The sequence below is a fragment of the Pempheris klunzingeri genome, chromosome 12 (assembly GCF_042242105.1).
Source record: "Pempheris klunzingeri isolate RE-2024b chromosome 12, fPemKlu1.hap1, whole genome shotgun sequence".
In the NCBI taxonomy this organism is placed as follows: Eukaryota; Metazoa; Chordata; class Actinopteri; order Acropomatiformes; family Pempheridae; genus Pempheris; species Pempheris klunzingeri.
In genome coordinates, this window is record NC_092023.1 from 21,785,508 (window position 1) to 21,801,298 (window position 15,791).

Below are 15,791 nucleotides of genomic sequence, written 5' to 3' on the forward strand. Positions count from 1 at the left end.
CCACCAGTAGGCCTGCATTCTGGGAGCACAGTGCTCTAGTGGGGTAGTACGGTACTATGAGGTCTTTCAGATATGATGGAGCCTGACCATTAAGAGCCTTGTAGGTGAGGTGAAGGATTTTAAACTCTATTCTAGATTTTACTGGAAGCCAGTGAAGAGAAGCCAGTACAGGAGAAATATGGTCTCTTCTCTTAGTTCTCATCAGAACACGAGCAGCAGCGTTCTGAACCAGCTGGAGAGTCTTTAAGGACTTATTGGGGCAGCCTGATAATAAGGAACAGCAATAATCCAACCTGGAAGTGACAAATGTGAGGACTTCATCATCATAGACAAGATGGGCCTGATTTTAGCAATATTACGTGGATGGAAAAAGGCAGTTTTGGAAATATGTTTTATGTGGGAGGTAAAGGACAAATCCTGATCAAAGATAACTCTCAGATTCCTCACAGTGGTGCTGGAGACCACTGTAGCAGCACAATGTCTCTCAGAGACATTTCCACAAAATACACATAGACAGTATGTCTAAGGTTGTGGTATACTGCTACAGAGATTTCCTACTCTGGCCCTGCTGGTTTACAAAAAAATACTCGCAACACGGCCAATCATTTCATTGCTCACCTGCAGTATATATGACCTATAAACTGACTATGAAAGTAAAACTAGAGGCCGCCACTTGCTCAAATAGAACATCTGTTGTAGAGTATAGGTGATCATTGAGACTGGAGGAGAGAGAATAGATGTTTAACAGGCTGATACTCAGCAGAGTTAAGAGGTGCTAAGGTGCTTTCTGACAGTCACTCAGCAAATGTTCACTATTTTGAATTGGCAGCAGCAGCAGGCTCCCTGCTACATCTGATCCTTCTAGCCTGTATACCACAGGCTGCTGCTATCCACTGTCCGCCTTGTATAATTCAGTTCAGTTAAAAAAACTTTATTTATCCGCATGGGACAATTTCTGAGGCTGTAAACTCATCACTCAGATGAAAGAAGCAGGTTGTGGTTTAAAATAGAAGAACGGGTTAGCAATATGATACTGAAACCCGCTTTGCTGACTAATATCCTAAATGTTGGTTATTTATTTGATTTTTTTATTGTACTTTTGTAATGCCTGTCATACTTTTCAGCAGTATGAGTTCACATTTTAGCCATGCTAGCAGTATGGTGATCCTCTGACTTTATTTGGACCCATCGTCAGGTCAGAAATGTCATTAGTTTGATACTTTGGTTTATGACTAAATAACCTGCAGAACTAATGACATCAGCCTCAGCTTGACCTTGTGTTTAGTGATAACTAGCAAATGTTAGCATGTTAACACTACAGTAAGATGGTGCATATGGTAAGCATCAGCATGTTAGCTCCTTGTGGACATGAGATTTAGTAGACTGTGTGTGTGTGTGTGTGTGTGTGTGTGTATGCACACACTGTTTGTGATTGTTATTTGTATTAATGCTTTCTGTTTGCACCCTATTTCAGCCCCGTTTGAACGAAACAATTTTTTTCTGTCTAAACTTTTTGTAAGTAAAAGTTCTACAATTTGTAACAGATATGTTTAGAGCAAATGTTCATTGGTAAATGGGATATCTTTGGCTGAAAAAAATAAATAAATTATGGTTTATAGTGCTATGCTGCAATTAGATTTGTTTTTTAGAGTAAGATATTACTAACAAATTATCAGTAAAACAGTTAACTGAATTTGTTTAAAGTAAATTTAAACTAAACTGTAATTGAAAATCTAATAATATTGTAAAAAATACTGTAATAATATGATCGTGTAAATGAAATTACAGTAGTGATACTGTAAATGATTTTCAGTACTGATATTACTGTAAATGAAATTACAGTAGTGATACTGTAAATGATTTTCAGTAATGATGATAATACTGTAAATGAAATTACAGTAGTGATACTGTAAATGAAATCCATCCAGCTGCCAGTATGTTACTCTAAAATTTACAGCAACCTTTTTACAGCGGGTTTATTGCGTTTGGGAACTAATCATTTAGCAGTGGTGCTGTGCCACTCTTGAATACATATGGGGAAACGCTGCACTCAGATATACAGTATTTTTCACCAGAATATACACTAGCATAGGATGGCACTTGGCCTACTGATAATTTGCTTGTAAAAGATAAAGAAACATTTTGTTTGAATGATTATTTAAAGGTCTAATACCAAGTCCTGTTGAAAATGTGGATGGTAATGCAGTTTGCATTTTTTACAGGCCACTTGATCCAAATATGGGATCGAATCAAATGTATTATATAAATGAAAGTCAAGAGATTCTGACTACTGAAATGAATGCAACCTCATAAGAGAGATTGTGAGAACAAATCAGACAACAGCCTTATAGTGTCATTGTGGCCTTTTGTCAATCTATAGCTAATAATCTTTTGCTGCTACTGTTTGCTGTTTTTTGGTAATGAGAGAGAGTTACAAGAGATACAGTATAAAAAATCAGATTTATTCACATCAGACTTCTGAATCCGAGCATTTTGTCACCTGGATGTCAAAGCTCAGAGTCACTCACACAGGTGCACATAAATAATTTTGTCTCCCACCCTGAAAATATCACTAGCAAGCAAGCAAAATGATACCACTGCAGAACCTTGGATACTTTTGTAAGACATTACATGTTTAAGCTTTGCAACATTCTTTTACTATTTGGACTATGTCAAGTGTCCTTTGTTTAATTTGCTTTTGTGAATCCAGAAGGTTACTCAGTTGCAATGCCAGAACCATATGAATTTAAATCTCCTCTGTTTTGATGTATTAGCCATTAAAAGCATCTGAGGCCTTGCCTCAGCTTCTCTTCACTGTGATTCTTTGGAAGACAAGCCTATTTGTATAACTCTTGACTCTGCTTAGAAAGCCTTGCAAAGGTCTTTGGAGACTCGGTGTTGAAATATTTGTATGTTTTCAATTGAGTTGGTCTGGTTTGGTGTAGATATTGTTTGTATTTCATTTTGTGATGTTCTCTGTGTAGCTATTTTTCTCCTGTTGTCTGGACAATAAGGTACGTCTGCAGCTGTTGTTGCTCCATGTTCTAAGCCCTTTCTGCTCCAGTGCCAATAGATGTGCATGTGTTAAAGATGCCTTCTGTTTTGTGGTGAGCAAGCCTCATCCCAAGGTACTCTCCTGGGGGCAAAGGTTCACCCCTGCCTCTTTGCTGGGGTCATTTGGAGAGGTAATCCACACATGGCTGGATACTCTCACTATAGCTACAAGCAGAAAGATGGAGCTCCAGCATGGTGAGGGCCGATAGGATTAGGCTCATGGTGAATCGTAATGGGCTCATTTCACAAACCTCTTTTTTTACCAATTAAGCTGAACTCGAGTTGGACTTGTATGCACTCTTAATATCGAACTTGTACTCAGCAAACCCAGCCCTTAGATGGCAACATGCATGCCTGAGTGAGCCCCTTTAATCCTGCTTTTTTTTGCTGGTCAATGTCAGCTAGAGGTTAACCTGGTGATAGAATGATTGCCTCACCATGGCTGCAGCCATCGTTATTTATTTCACTCAACTCCACAAGCCACTGAGATTGAGTTGAAGTACAGAGCCTGTATTTAGACTTTATATAAGAAGATTGGCGGTGGCCACCAACAGACCGCTTCAGTCAGCCCTGTGTTCACCGATGGCCAACCAGATCAATACAACACAATTGAGTTTTCCAATCTGTGGTCTTTGGGAACGCAGCCATAGCACTTACAGGGTGATCGCATCTGATGAAGTCTTCATCAGCGTCTATTGACAGATTCATTTGAGCACCCTCCCTCTACCCTTACGACAGTGTAAAGTAATGGGACACAAACCCCGCTTTAAAAAGTTCCCTGGCGTCTGATGGACAGAACCAACAGAGCCAACTCATTCTCTGAATTTAACACTGATTTTTGTTTGTTTTTATTACCTTTTACAGAAAAAAAATTTATTTTATACATTGCTATATTTACAGTTGGTGCCACCCTTCACCTTTTAAACCAAAAACGCACCAACCTTTCAGATTTAATAAAACCTGAAATGAAACACCAGATGAAAATATTATATAAAGCAGCAAGGAAGAGACTTGCTTTTGAAAGTGAGGCCTTGAAGTGACCTTACAGCTGATAAAGGGACTGTGTGAATTTCCAAATAGTTTCATATTTGAAATTTCTAAATGAGGGATATTGGATATGTTATGCTAATGCATGGTGGTCACATGTGTACATTTGGAAATTAGGCGGACGCTCTCCTCTGTGCTTTTGATGTCTAAGTTGTTTTTTCTTGTCTGGAGTGGAGCTGCTCTTAAAGCCATAATCCTCACGGTTATGCTGTGGCAAGTACTCCTCTGGCACAACATTTTGCAGCGCTGTGCATGACTACTAATTTTCTCTGTTGTTGTTTTACCTGTTTTGTATTTTTGCTTCCACCTCTTGTGACCCCCTGTCTGTCTGAATTCTCCTGAGAGAGAGGGGGAGAGAGCGAGAGAGAGAGAGACTATTGAAGTCAGGTGAATTTGCTAAAGGTGGTTTCCAGAGTGGAATGCAACAAAGCTCCCTTCTCCCTGGACTGACTATAGAGGAAGATAGGTTTATTGATACTAATTCAGATGATTATGGTTTGTCTGTGATTGATGATATTTCACTATGGTCAATTAATGGTTTGTATTTAGAAAAAAGAAGCGTATCATTATGTAGAACTTTTTGTTTCAAAATGTCATGACCACTGCAGTACAGTACAGTACAGTACAGTACTGAATCGTATCATTTTATATTTCAGAGGCGTAGGAACTTGATATCACCGAAACGATTACTCACTTAGACTCCATCTACACTAGCAACTCTTTGAGACTGTATAAGAGTGCTAATTTCAGCATGCTAACATGCTCATATTGACAATGTTAGCATTCTGATGTCCAGCATTAAGTGTGTTAATATCATATAAAAGAAGTTGATGTAGCTTGTGTGATGTCACCTATTGGTTTGTGGACTGCCATTTTGTGATGTGATCTTCATTTTGGAGCCAGAAGTGACGGATGAGTTTTTCACTGGCCTCTCAGTGGGTAGGCTAAGGCGTGACCCACCTGTTATTGGTTAGTCACAAAGTAGTACACCACTAAAGCATGTCCTCTTTTATTGTCTATTTTACTCTAAACTGGATTTAGAATGGAATGGAACAATTTACAAAATGAACATCACGCTGTGTTGAAGAAAACATGAAACTAGCGATTCAGATAATAAAGTCATTAGAAACATGCTTACTGAAGAATTAATCAGGTCAGAAATGGGGTCATTTTCTCATACTTTTCCATACAGTGAGACTTCTTTTTGGAGCCAGTGGAGTCACCATCAGAAAGAATGCAGGTTTAAGGCACTAAAATGCATTGGTGTTACTTTTCAGACGTCAAAGGTTACGTCCACTTCTTTTTGACAGTGGATGGCTTAGGCTGATGGAAATGCCATTCGTTTTGCAGATATTTTGTCAGTTGCCAAATATTGGGCAAATTGAACTGAAAATATTCCCACGACACTTTGTGTTGATACCTTGTGTCGGTAGGTGTATTTTGTACAGAGCCAGGTAAGCTTCACATTTTTATGCCCGACACATCTCTATATTGGAAGTGCTACATTTATCTTGCACTATTAAAGTATGCATTTCTCTCAAAATGTTGAACTATTCTTTTAAATGCACTAGCAGCTTCTCTAAGTATTTTCTCCCTATTCCCATCTCTGTCTAGCTCCCTTTAACTCTCATACAATCCTCTTTTCTTCTTGTCCTCCATGTTCCAATCTCTCTCTGCAAATTTCAGCCTCCTGTGACGTTAATTCCTCATTGATCTGGCCCCCTCAGGGCAACAGTGCTGTTTACACAGACCGTCATATAGAGTGCAGGGGAAAAGTACATGAAGCTGCACACAGCACTGTTGACCCCTCTGTTCTGAATTGTTTGTGTGCTAAGTCTAAGGCTGAATGCCTCCTAGATGAACCCCAGATAATGTGGCCTTGCCATGGGATGTAGAGATATAGGGGAGCAGTAAAGGTAGTTGAAAGTAGAATTGCAAAATATTTAGTATTACATTTTTATTGAAGAAAATTACAATATATTACACTTTTGCCATCTCTGTTTTGGCCTTTGGCATTAAAAAAAAACAGTGCTTTAAATCATAATCACTTGGTTTGTCCGCATCCATCACACTCCTTTTTAGTTCCATGGCTGGATTTTTACTTATCATTGTGTTTAGTCATGTCAGTAGGATTTTGTATGAGTCTCACTTTTGGAAGTTCTTAGGCTGCAAATATTCTTTGTTTTTGTGAAGTGTTTTCTTGAGAAGTGTTTTCTTGAGAATTGTTTTCTTGAGAATTGTCTTGTAAGGAACGAACAGCAACTAACACTTATACTAATGAACATAGTACTTTGTGCAAATATACGGTAACAGGCCAGAACACCCTAAATAAAGAGATAAAGTATAATTTAAGCGTAGGGCACATTAAGCCGTCATTTGGATGTCTGTCCATATGAGGTTGATTAGGCATATTGAATAAGTCTGTCACAATTCGCCTGTTTCTCCAAACTCACTTCTCGCATGTCATGAGTCCATTGCACAATACACACCAGTTTTGTGTCACGACTGATGTGATCCCATCAAAAGATACATTTTAATTATAAATATTAATAGTAAATAACTACATATAGATTAAAACTGATAGGTCTAAAGTTACCCAACAGTTAGATTTCCATGATTTCATCTTGTGTGACTAGTGTGTGTGTGTGTGTGTCTTTCTTCTTCAGAGCTGCCAGATGTTGAACCCAACATTTTTCTGAGGCCCTTCCTGGAAGTGGTCCGTTCGGAGGACACCACTGGACCAATCACAGGCCTTGCCCTTACATCAGTCAACAAGTTTCTTTCCTATGGCCTTATAGGTAAGAATTGTGACATTAACAATGTGTCTGTTTTTTAAGTCAATTTTTGAATTTGAATTTGAAGTTTTACCTTGAAAGTGTACTAACATCTATGGCACATGGCCTTGCAAATGCTTGAGAACACTTCCTGAACGCATTCAGTAGGGACAACCAGCATGGTTCCACGTGAAAATGTAACATGCTTCAGGTCCTGGAACCTGCTCCCTATTTCAATGTACTTTACGTGTCAATAATCTGTGGAGGTCTAATGTCTTTAAAAAAGTATTATAAAACAGCAAGAGACCCTGTATTGACCCAGCTGATCATTAGAAAGAATGATTGTTATTATTATGATTATGATACAGTTTAGGATGATATTTAGTTGGATCTTACCACATTGCATTACTGCACCAGTTAAGACTCTTTAAACGTCTAGCTTTCTGTTTCGTTTTTGTTTCCCTTATCCTGCACTCCAACCAGTGCTTTCATCACTTCCTCCAATTAGGTCACATTATCTTACAGTAAATAGGACTCCCCAACAGTTGCTGTTACATCTGTTTTGACATAATGCAAAATGCTTCAAAAGCTTGTCTTTTTTTGTTAAATTGGGTAACCTTTGACCACTTTGTCCGCCTGATGGAATTTTTCTTAAAACGTTAAGTGTTTTTGCATACACTTATAGACCCCATTTACCCTTTTTATTAACATGCATACAACATTCTGTATCTGAATATCTGGTATGGAGAATATGTTTTCATTAAGGAGAAACACTTTGCAGTACCAGTCAGTGGTTTTTCTTTGTTTTTATTATTTTATTATTAACTGTAGATTAATATTGATGACATCAAAACTATGAAGGAACACATATGGAATTAGGTAGTGACCAAAAAAGCATTAAACAAACCAGAATATGTTTTATATCTTAGATTCTTCAAAGTAGCCACCTTTTGGTTTGATGACAGCTTTGCACACTCCTGGCATTCTCTCAGTCAGCTTCATGAGGTCGTCACCTGGATGGTTTTCCAGCAGGCTTAATGGCGTTCCCAGAGATGCTGAGCACTTGTTGGCTGCTTTTCCTTCACTCTGCAGTTCAACTCATCCAAAATCATCTGATGTGATTGAGGAGGCCAGGTCATCTGACGCAGCAGTCCATCACTTTTCTTCTTGGTCAAATAGCCTTGTGTTTGGGCTCATTGTCCTGTTGAAAAACAAATGATGGTCCCATTAAGTGCAAACCAGATGGGATGGCATGTCGCGGTAGCCATGCTGCCTTGAATTTTGAATAAATCACCAGCAGTGTCAACAGCAAAGCCCCCCCACACTATCACACCTCCTCCTCCATGCTTCACAGTGAGAACCACACATGTAAAAACAATCCGCTCACCTTCTCTGCTTCTCACAAAGACATGACGGGAGGAACCAGAAATCTCAAATTTGGACTAATCAGACCAAAGTACAGAATTCCACTGGTCTAATGTCCATTCCTTGTGTTGATTGGCCCAAGAATTTTTCTTCTTGTTCTTCTTCCTCAGCAGTGGCTTCTTTGCAATTCAACCATGAAGGCCCGATTCATGCAATCTCCTCTGAACAGTTGATATGTCTGCTACCTGAACTCTGTAAAGCATTTATGTGGGCTCTAATCTGAGGTGCTGTTAGTTTGTGGTTTCTGAGGCTGGTAACGCTGATGAACTTATCCTCTGCAGCAGAGGTAATGTTCAAAAAACATTATCTTGTGAGGAACAAACAATGGTGGACAGCAAGGTGGATTCAGGAGGTTTTCAGTTGGCAGAGATAGTCGGTCTGCTGAAAGGCTGGAGGAGGTCACATGATCATCACATCCCCTTATGATATCATAGATGAAGCCAAATTTAAACGGAGTGTTTTAACACACATTTATTATAAGATGGAGAAGAAGGAACAGAGAGAGGACGGCCTTTTCTCATAGTTTGGTGGTCTGTAGGCACATCAGGGATACATATTTAGGCATAAAAAACTTTAGGCCCAAAAAACATTAAAAAGTTCATTTTGCATTATATGGGACCTTTTAATGATGGACTGTTGTTTCTCTTTACATATTTGAGTGGTTTCGAGTTTGCCATAATATGGATTAACCCTTTATAGGGCACTCATTGAAATACAAATTCAAAATTTCAACCCTAGACCATTACCCTAACCCTTTTTTACTTTAGTGAGTTTTTCAAAAAATTTTCATTTTCAATGAAGTTACCATATATGGTTTCTTGGCTGTCTGTCATGTAGTCTGATTGTCGCTGATTGGCTTGGAGAAATATGGTAGTTCTACTGCCTCATGGTGAGGCAAGGGCATTTTGAACTCCCACTAAAGTTACCAAATATGGTCCCTTGCCCGATAAAGGGTTAAAACAGTACTTGAACAGACCTATTCACTATATAGAACTGTCTACCAACCCTTCCTCTGCACAACACAACTGACACATTAAGAAGGCAAGAAGCTGTCATCAAACCAAAAGGTGGCCACTTTGAAGAATCTAAGATATAAAACATTTTCTGGTTCCTTCATAGTTTTGATGTCTTCAATATTAATCTACAGTTTAGAAAATAGAAAAAATAAAGAAAAACCATTGAATGAGAAGGTGTGTCCAAACTTTTGACTGGTGCTGTAGATGCATGTAAGTTTCGGATCTCAGTCAGGTCTGTATAGTTTGGCCATACTGTGACTCCTCCCAGGTCATACAAGGTCAACTAACTGCGGCTATCTGGAGCTGGTTCTGGAAAAGCTGTAGACAAGCCCTTCCTCTGCAAAATAAATGAATGAATAAATAAATAAACTTAAATAGAGACCACAATGTAGTATTACTTTGGGAGACTCTGGACAGATATGATGTTAGAAATGAAGGCATGTATCCAGTGGGGGTAGCTAAACTTGAACCAGGTCTTCAGGCTCGTCAGCAAGGCTTCTGAAATGTATCCTACTGACATTTTGACATTCTGACGTTTTGTGGACAGAACAACTTGCAAGTAATCAACAAAGAAAATAATTTTATAGTTGAGGTCGTACTGAAGACCAGCAGTAGTCGTTGCTTTCTGACTGATGCTGCAGTTCCTTGGTGTACATGTTAAAAAGAATGTCTGCCCAGACTCTCACGGATACACACATAATATCTATTTGAAGATCACCTCACAAATCCCCCAGAGTATCAGAGCCTCTGTCTGTCTCTCTAGACGTGACACCCACTCCCTTAATCCACACCACCCCCATGCTGATGCCATCTCACCACCACCAGCATCTCATTAGCACTCGTTTAAGGGGTGCACAACTGTGGCGATGCAGCACAACTCTCTCTCCCCACTTGCTGCAAAGACGAGGGAATATGACAGTAGTTTGACAACTAATAACCGTGCTGCATTTCAGTTTGACTTTTGTTCCAATGCAGTCTCAAGCGGCCCGTTGTCTGAAAGTGAGTTTAATCTGGGTATTTCCCTTGTTTGACATCTGCAACTCAAGATGGAAAATGTATTAATTTTATTTTCTAAATTAAAGGTAGTTATGTCGGAAGACACGAATATGGGATTTAATCCGTTTGTATCCGAAAAGATCTAAAAATCACAAAGGAAATGAGGTAGTTAAGAAGCAAAATGTAACAAAAACCCTATATGCTTCATCTTTAAACCATAACCCTAATTTACACTATAGAAACCATATATATGTACACTGTAACAATAGTGCCATATAATAGAATGTAATCTGGTAGTGCACGTTGAATAGATCATGTAACACAAATTGAGGCCAGCAAGAACATAATCCATACAGTGGGAAAATGGTGTTTTAAAAAATAGAATAAAAAATAACGTTTAGTTGTCAAATTGCATGAACTCTCCCAATGGTAGCTTAAGGGAAATATGATCATTATTAAATCATTATCAAAACATTGTTATCAATAATAATGGCAGTAATAATGAGAATAAAACAATCTCTAGACTCTCCAAAGGAACTGTACTGATGATTCATCACTTTTTTTAAGATAAAATAACTGATCTAAATACTGAGACTGATAGCTGAGAAGATATGAGTGGTTGGTGGGCAAAAGGTATAACAACACTGGTCTGGTCAAGTAGTGCCATCTTCTGGTTAGGGAGAAATACACACTTTTCACAACGATCTCTTCTACATTTAGATTTTCTTAAACAATGTTACTAAACATCAGGTTTTCCTTTGATACCTACATATTCACATATCTTTGTTTCATTTACTTGGAGTAAGTCAGATGCTGTTTATGTAAATGGACATGTACTACATTGTGATTCATGTTACCATTTCATGTCTTGTAAGGGTGGAGTGTGCTGGCTCTCAGTTTTACACTATCATCCCTCTCCAAGTCTGTAGAAAAGAGAAACTGCATCTGGCACTCAATTGTGCTCCTCTTTATTCTGGCCCTTGTCTTCAGTATAATCTCTCCCTTCACTGTGTCACCACAACCACTTTACCCCTTGTCCCACCAACATGTCCCCTGCACCGCCCTCTTTTTTAACTTAATGCTTATTTAGGGCCCAGGAGAAAGAAAATTATGCCCCGCACACACCCAGTCATTTCAGTCACCCATTTCATTTACCGCGAGGTAATTCCTCTCAATTTGTGGCTTGAGGTCTGCTGGCATAGAGGGAGCAGTAAACTAAGCCTCAGTGCTGATAGACACCCAGATCTCTGCTCTATCCTCTCTTTTCCCACTACTCATCTCTCCTCCCCTGTTCCTCCTTCGTTCTCCCTCTGTTTCTCCTGCCCAGCAGAGTAAGCAAAGCCCTTACTGTGCTGCTAGTAGCTGCATGGTCACTAGCCCACATAGGGCTCAGAGTGAGGCTCAGCTGAGGCTTATGCTGCAGCCACTGCCAGAAGAGATTAGCTTAGAGTACAGCTGTAGCCTTCCTATGATTTTAGGGTTGAATAAATTGTTATTCTTGAATAGGATAGTTGTAAAAATAGAACAAACAAATTCAAGAAAAAGGCAACGAAGCTTTCACCATTATGTGTTAGCATTAGTGGGCTGTGTTTTTAGAGGAAAACAGTTTGACCTGTGAGGAAAAACTACACAAACTGCGAAATAAATACATGAATAAATAAAATGGATAAAGATAAATGCCATGAGAGAAAGTGAAAATGAAAACTGAAAAGCAGGGCAGAAATGGCACTGAAGTGGAGAAAAAACCATTAGGGCTCATCTTGTTTTTATTTTCTTTTTAATTCCCCTTTTACAAGTCCTTTAACTCTGTGGAAATACAGCACGAAATAGCTGGGGCATGCCTTATAATCTGAAATAGAAATAAAGTAAAGCCCAAAAGGGAACATAATCCACAATGACAAACCTTCAGAGCCTGTGAGGTACCCACAACAGTCTGGAAACACATGGGTGTGACTTTACAAAGAGAAGGAAGGGCCATTGCATTTATTTTGTCTAGCTAGCCTTCTCTTTAAGATTTACAAGCTTTTCCAGATGTGTGATAAACCTCCCCCAAACCAATACATTTCAATATAATGTTTGGCTGTAGCTTATTCTAGCTCTGATTGTGCTGTTTTCATTTTTGTTTGGTTCTTCAGTATAGAAATTGTTCAAAGTGATATTCGCCAAAAAGACAGGAGACATGCTTTATTTAGACTTCACTTGGTTGCTGCCATTTTCCTGGATTTGTTTTAGGGAACCAAATACAAAGATTTTGCATGATCTCTTTAGAAAAAAATGCAACAGCATTAACACATCAAACAAACTCCACATTCCTATGAATATATAATCTATCGTGTGTACAGCCACTGCGTAGCTGAAGCTGGGAGAAGAGCAGCTTGGCTGAAAGGTGATCTTGTGCTAATCAGAAGATGAACAGGTGAACTTAGTTTCTTCTGTGACCATGGAAAAGGCAGCAGGCCTTTGTTTGGGTTCTAAAGATGCATCTGCCCTTATGCAGAGTGCTGTTTGGGAGCTTTTTGTGTGTTGCGTGCTTAAAAACCAGCTACTCTGCCCTTCCCACTCTCACTCACGCTACGGCTTTGATTTGATTTTTGGGACCAGAGTTTGATACAACTGCTTTATGTGGCAGCTGGTTCAACCTCCTATTGACTTTACCCATATACCCTCAGGCATACACACACACACACACACACACACACACACACACACACACACACACACATTGTGCCTCTCCTTTCCTCAGTGTTATTTTAACAATGCCCCCCAACCCCTCCTTTGGACATTGCTTGTATAGACTGTTTGCCAAGAGACGGATTAGTGTTTTATATCACTTCTGACATTCTGCTGGATTTCCTTGTGGCTCCAGTTTCTGCGTCTGGACATTGGATCTTTGCAGCACAACTCCATGCTTGCTGTCGCCCTCACTTCTGGAGGGATGCTGGAATTGCTCTGTTTCAACGGCAACACATGAACTAATTCTGAACCATTAACCCTTTATAGGGCACTCATTGAAGTACTTACAAATTGAATTGGTTGATTGGCTTGGAGAAATCTGGTAGTTCTACTGCCTCATGGTGAGGCAAGATCATTTTGAACTCCCACTTAAGTTACCAAATATGGTCCCTTGCCAGATAAAGGGTTAAGCAACTTCTGACTGATATAACGGGCCTCATTCACAAACAGTGTGTTTTCATAAATGCTTAAACTGTGTGTACAAATGTGTTATGCACAAATTCTGGATTCATCAATATTTTGTTCTTCACAGACTATCAACAAATTTAGAAGTGACTCAGACCATGTGTACACCATGGTGATAGCCCAGCTGTCTCAGTAAATGGAAAGAAATACCTTTTAAGTTCATTAAAAAAAGGCTTTCATAAACAATATTTAAAACCATTAATTTACTACTGCATTAGTCAAATATATTGAATACACGTGAACTAAAGCCACTGTGAAAAAAAGTGCCTTTTCTGGCATCCACCTGAGACACTATTGTTTCAGTTTCAGTACTACTCAAATTCTTGTGGTTTTTGGCTTCAGGCAGAGTTTAAAGTGGGTTTTGTAATGTGGTACGCCATAACATTATCGTGTCGGAACAGAATAATGCCTTCATTTGAATTAATTATTAAATGCCCGCAATCATCACCCAACAGAAGGAACAATACGTGCAACGCCAAATACAGACTGGGCAGTTTTGCACATGGCGGCACAGCAGCAGTAACTTCATTAATTATTAATAAGTGTTAATTATCCCGTCAGGGTGGCAGGATCAGTCAGGATCTGAATGTAAATGACATTCTGTACTTTTCTACATGTCAGACAGATGAGCTGTAACACAGAGATTCCAAGTTAATCTGGTCAAATCTTCTGTAATAAAACAGCAAACCCCTTTACTGCCCTGGATGCAGTTAATATTATGGTGCCAGAACACCATTCCAGGTCATTCTGGCCCACTTTAACCCCTGCTTCTAGGCTTGGGTAAAGTATTTGCTTAATTAGTGAAATGTGGGCGCGACAGTATGCTGATGGAAAATAGTGGCCATGTGCCTGTCAAATAAGAATTATTCTGATTCACTTCCATATGCATGGTGGTTAGAACAAAATTGTCTGGCGTGCATCTGTCATGAATATGCTGGTAATTTTGCATCCACACATATTTTGTGTGCAAAGTAAGAACATATCTACACACTAGTGAACAAGAAACATTTACACACTTGGTAGTAACGTCATTTATCCAATGTCGACTAGTAATCACATACTCGCACAAAAACTTAAAACCCTGAGCAGGCCATCTTTTCCACATACCAGTCTTCATGTTGACAGATTGCATTGTTGTTTTACTTAGAAAGACCTCAAATGCACCTCCCTTTCTCCGTCTCCCTCTGTCCTTCCGCTCCCCCCTCTTTCCCCCTCTGCTTATTAGTTAATGAATTGCTGCTCCTGAGGGTGATGGGAAAGTAAAACAGACTGGCTCCAGGCAGATAGCTGGCCAGCCACTTGGGTTTCAAAAACACTGGCTCCTGTTGCTCTGAGAGCCAATTTGTACCAGCCTGCCTCAAACATTAGGCTAGATCTAGTCATTAGATCCCAGGGTTTGAAGGACAATGTGGTAGGCTGTACTCCATTTATCTCATTTTGTTTATACATTGTTGTTGGACCTGTGTTCTTAGTTTCTTAATTAACAAACAGCCGTCACCCCAGCATCGTAGATATGCTGTCTCACTCAGCCTTCATTAACATTACCACTGGAATGGTGACCCATTCTGATTTGTTGTCGTCATTCAGAAATTCAATTTAAACGCTTGAGTGGGAGTAAACTACAAGCACCACAGGAAGGGCAAGTTATGCACTGCACTACATCTTTTTATTTGGTGGTGGAAATGAGTATCCTACCAATAGATAAAGGCGTTCTGTGTCATTCATTCAAGGCTTCCAAATCCCTCCACCCTGCTGTGCATGCTATAGTCTTCTCTAAACAGATGTAGTAGACAGGGAAGCTGCAGATGTCAACAGGCTGCTGCAGATGATCTCTTTACGTTGATGTTGACAGAGCTTGTAGAGTAATATTGCTTTTGAATGATCTGTTATACTGTGTCATTCATGGATGGGTCCCATGCAAAGAAATACTGTACATAATGCGTTCCTTTGTAGGCTTCAGGGGGAGATGGTTGGCACACACTTTTTCTTGATTGAGAAAACGTTTTCATTTTATATAAAATATACCTGCCAACATACTCTAATACACTCGGTGGCCATTAGGTACATCTGTGCAGTCTAATACAAGCAAAAAGTAGCTCTGCCATAAATTCATTTAGGGTTTTAATTTCTGGTTTAATCTACTCTTTATTTTCTCAATATAGTTGTTCTACAGAATGTAAGGAAATAGCAAAAAAAGAACACATTATCACAAGTTTGGATGTGATGTGTGATGTGACTGAAACCAGTAATTTTTAATTTTTTTAAATGAATTAAATGATTT

At 39.2% G+C, this 15,791-nt stretch overlaps 1 protein-coding gene across 2 annotated transcripts in view; it reads left to right on the forward strand.

Moving 5' to 3' along the window:
• Nucleotides 1–15,791, forward strand: part of gbf1 (golgi brefeldin A resistant guanine nucleotide exchange factor 1) — a 94,341-nt gene that overhangs the window by 39,528 nt on the left and 39,022 nt on the right. For both annotated transcript variants that reach the window (XM_070841653.1, XM_070841654.1), the window contains exon 4: nt 6,768–6,899. In XM_070841653.1, coding sequence (XP_070697754.1) covers nt 6,768–6,899 — 132 coding nt within the window. The remainder of the gene's footprint in view (nt 1–6,767; nt 6,900–15,791) is intronic.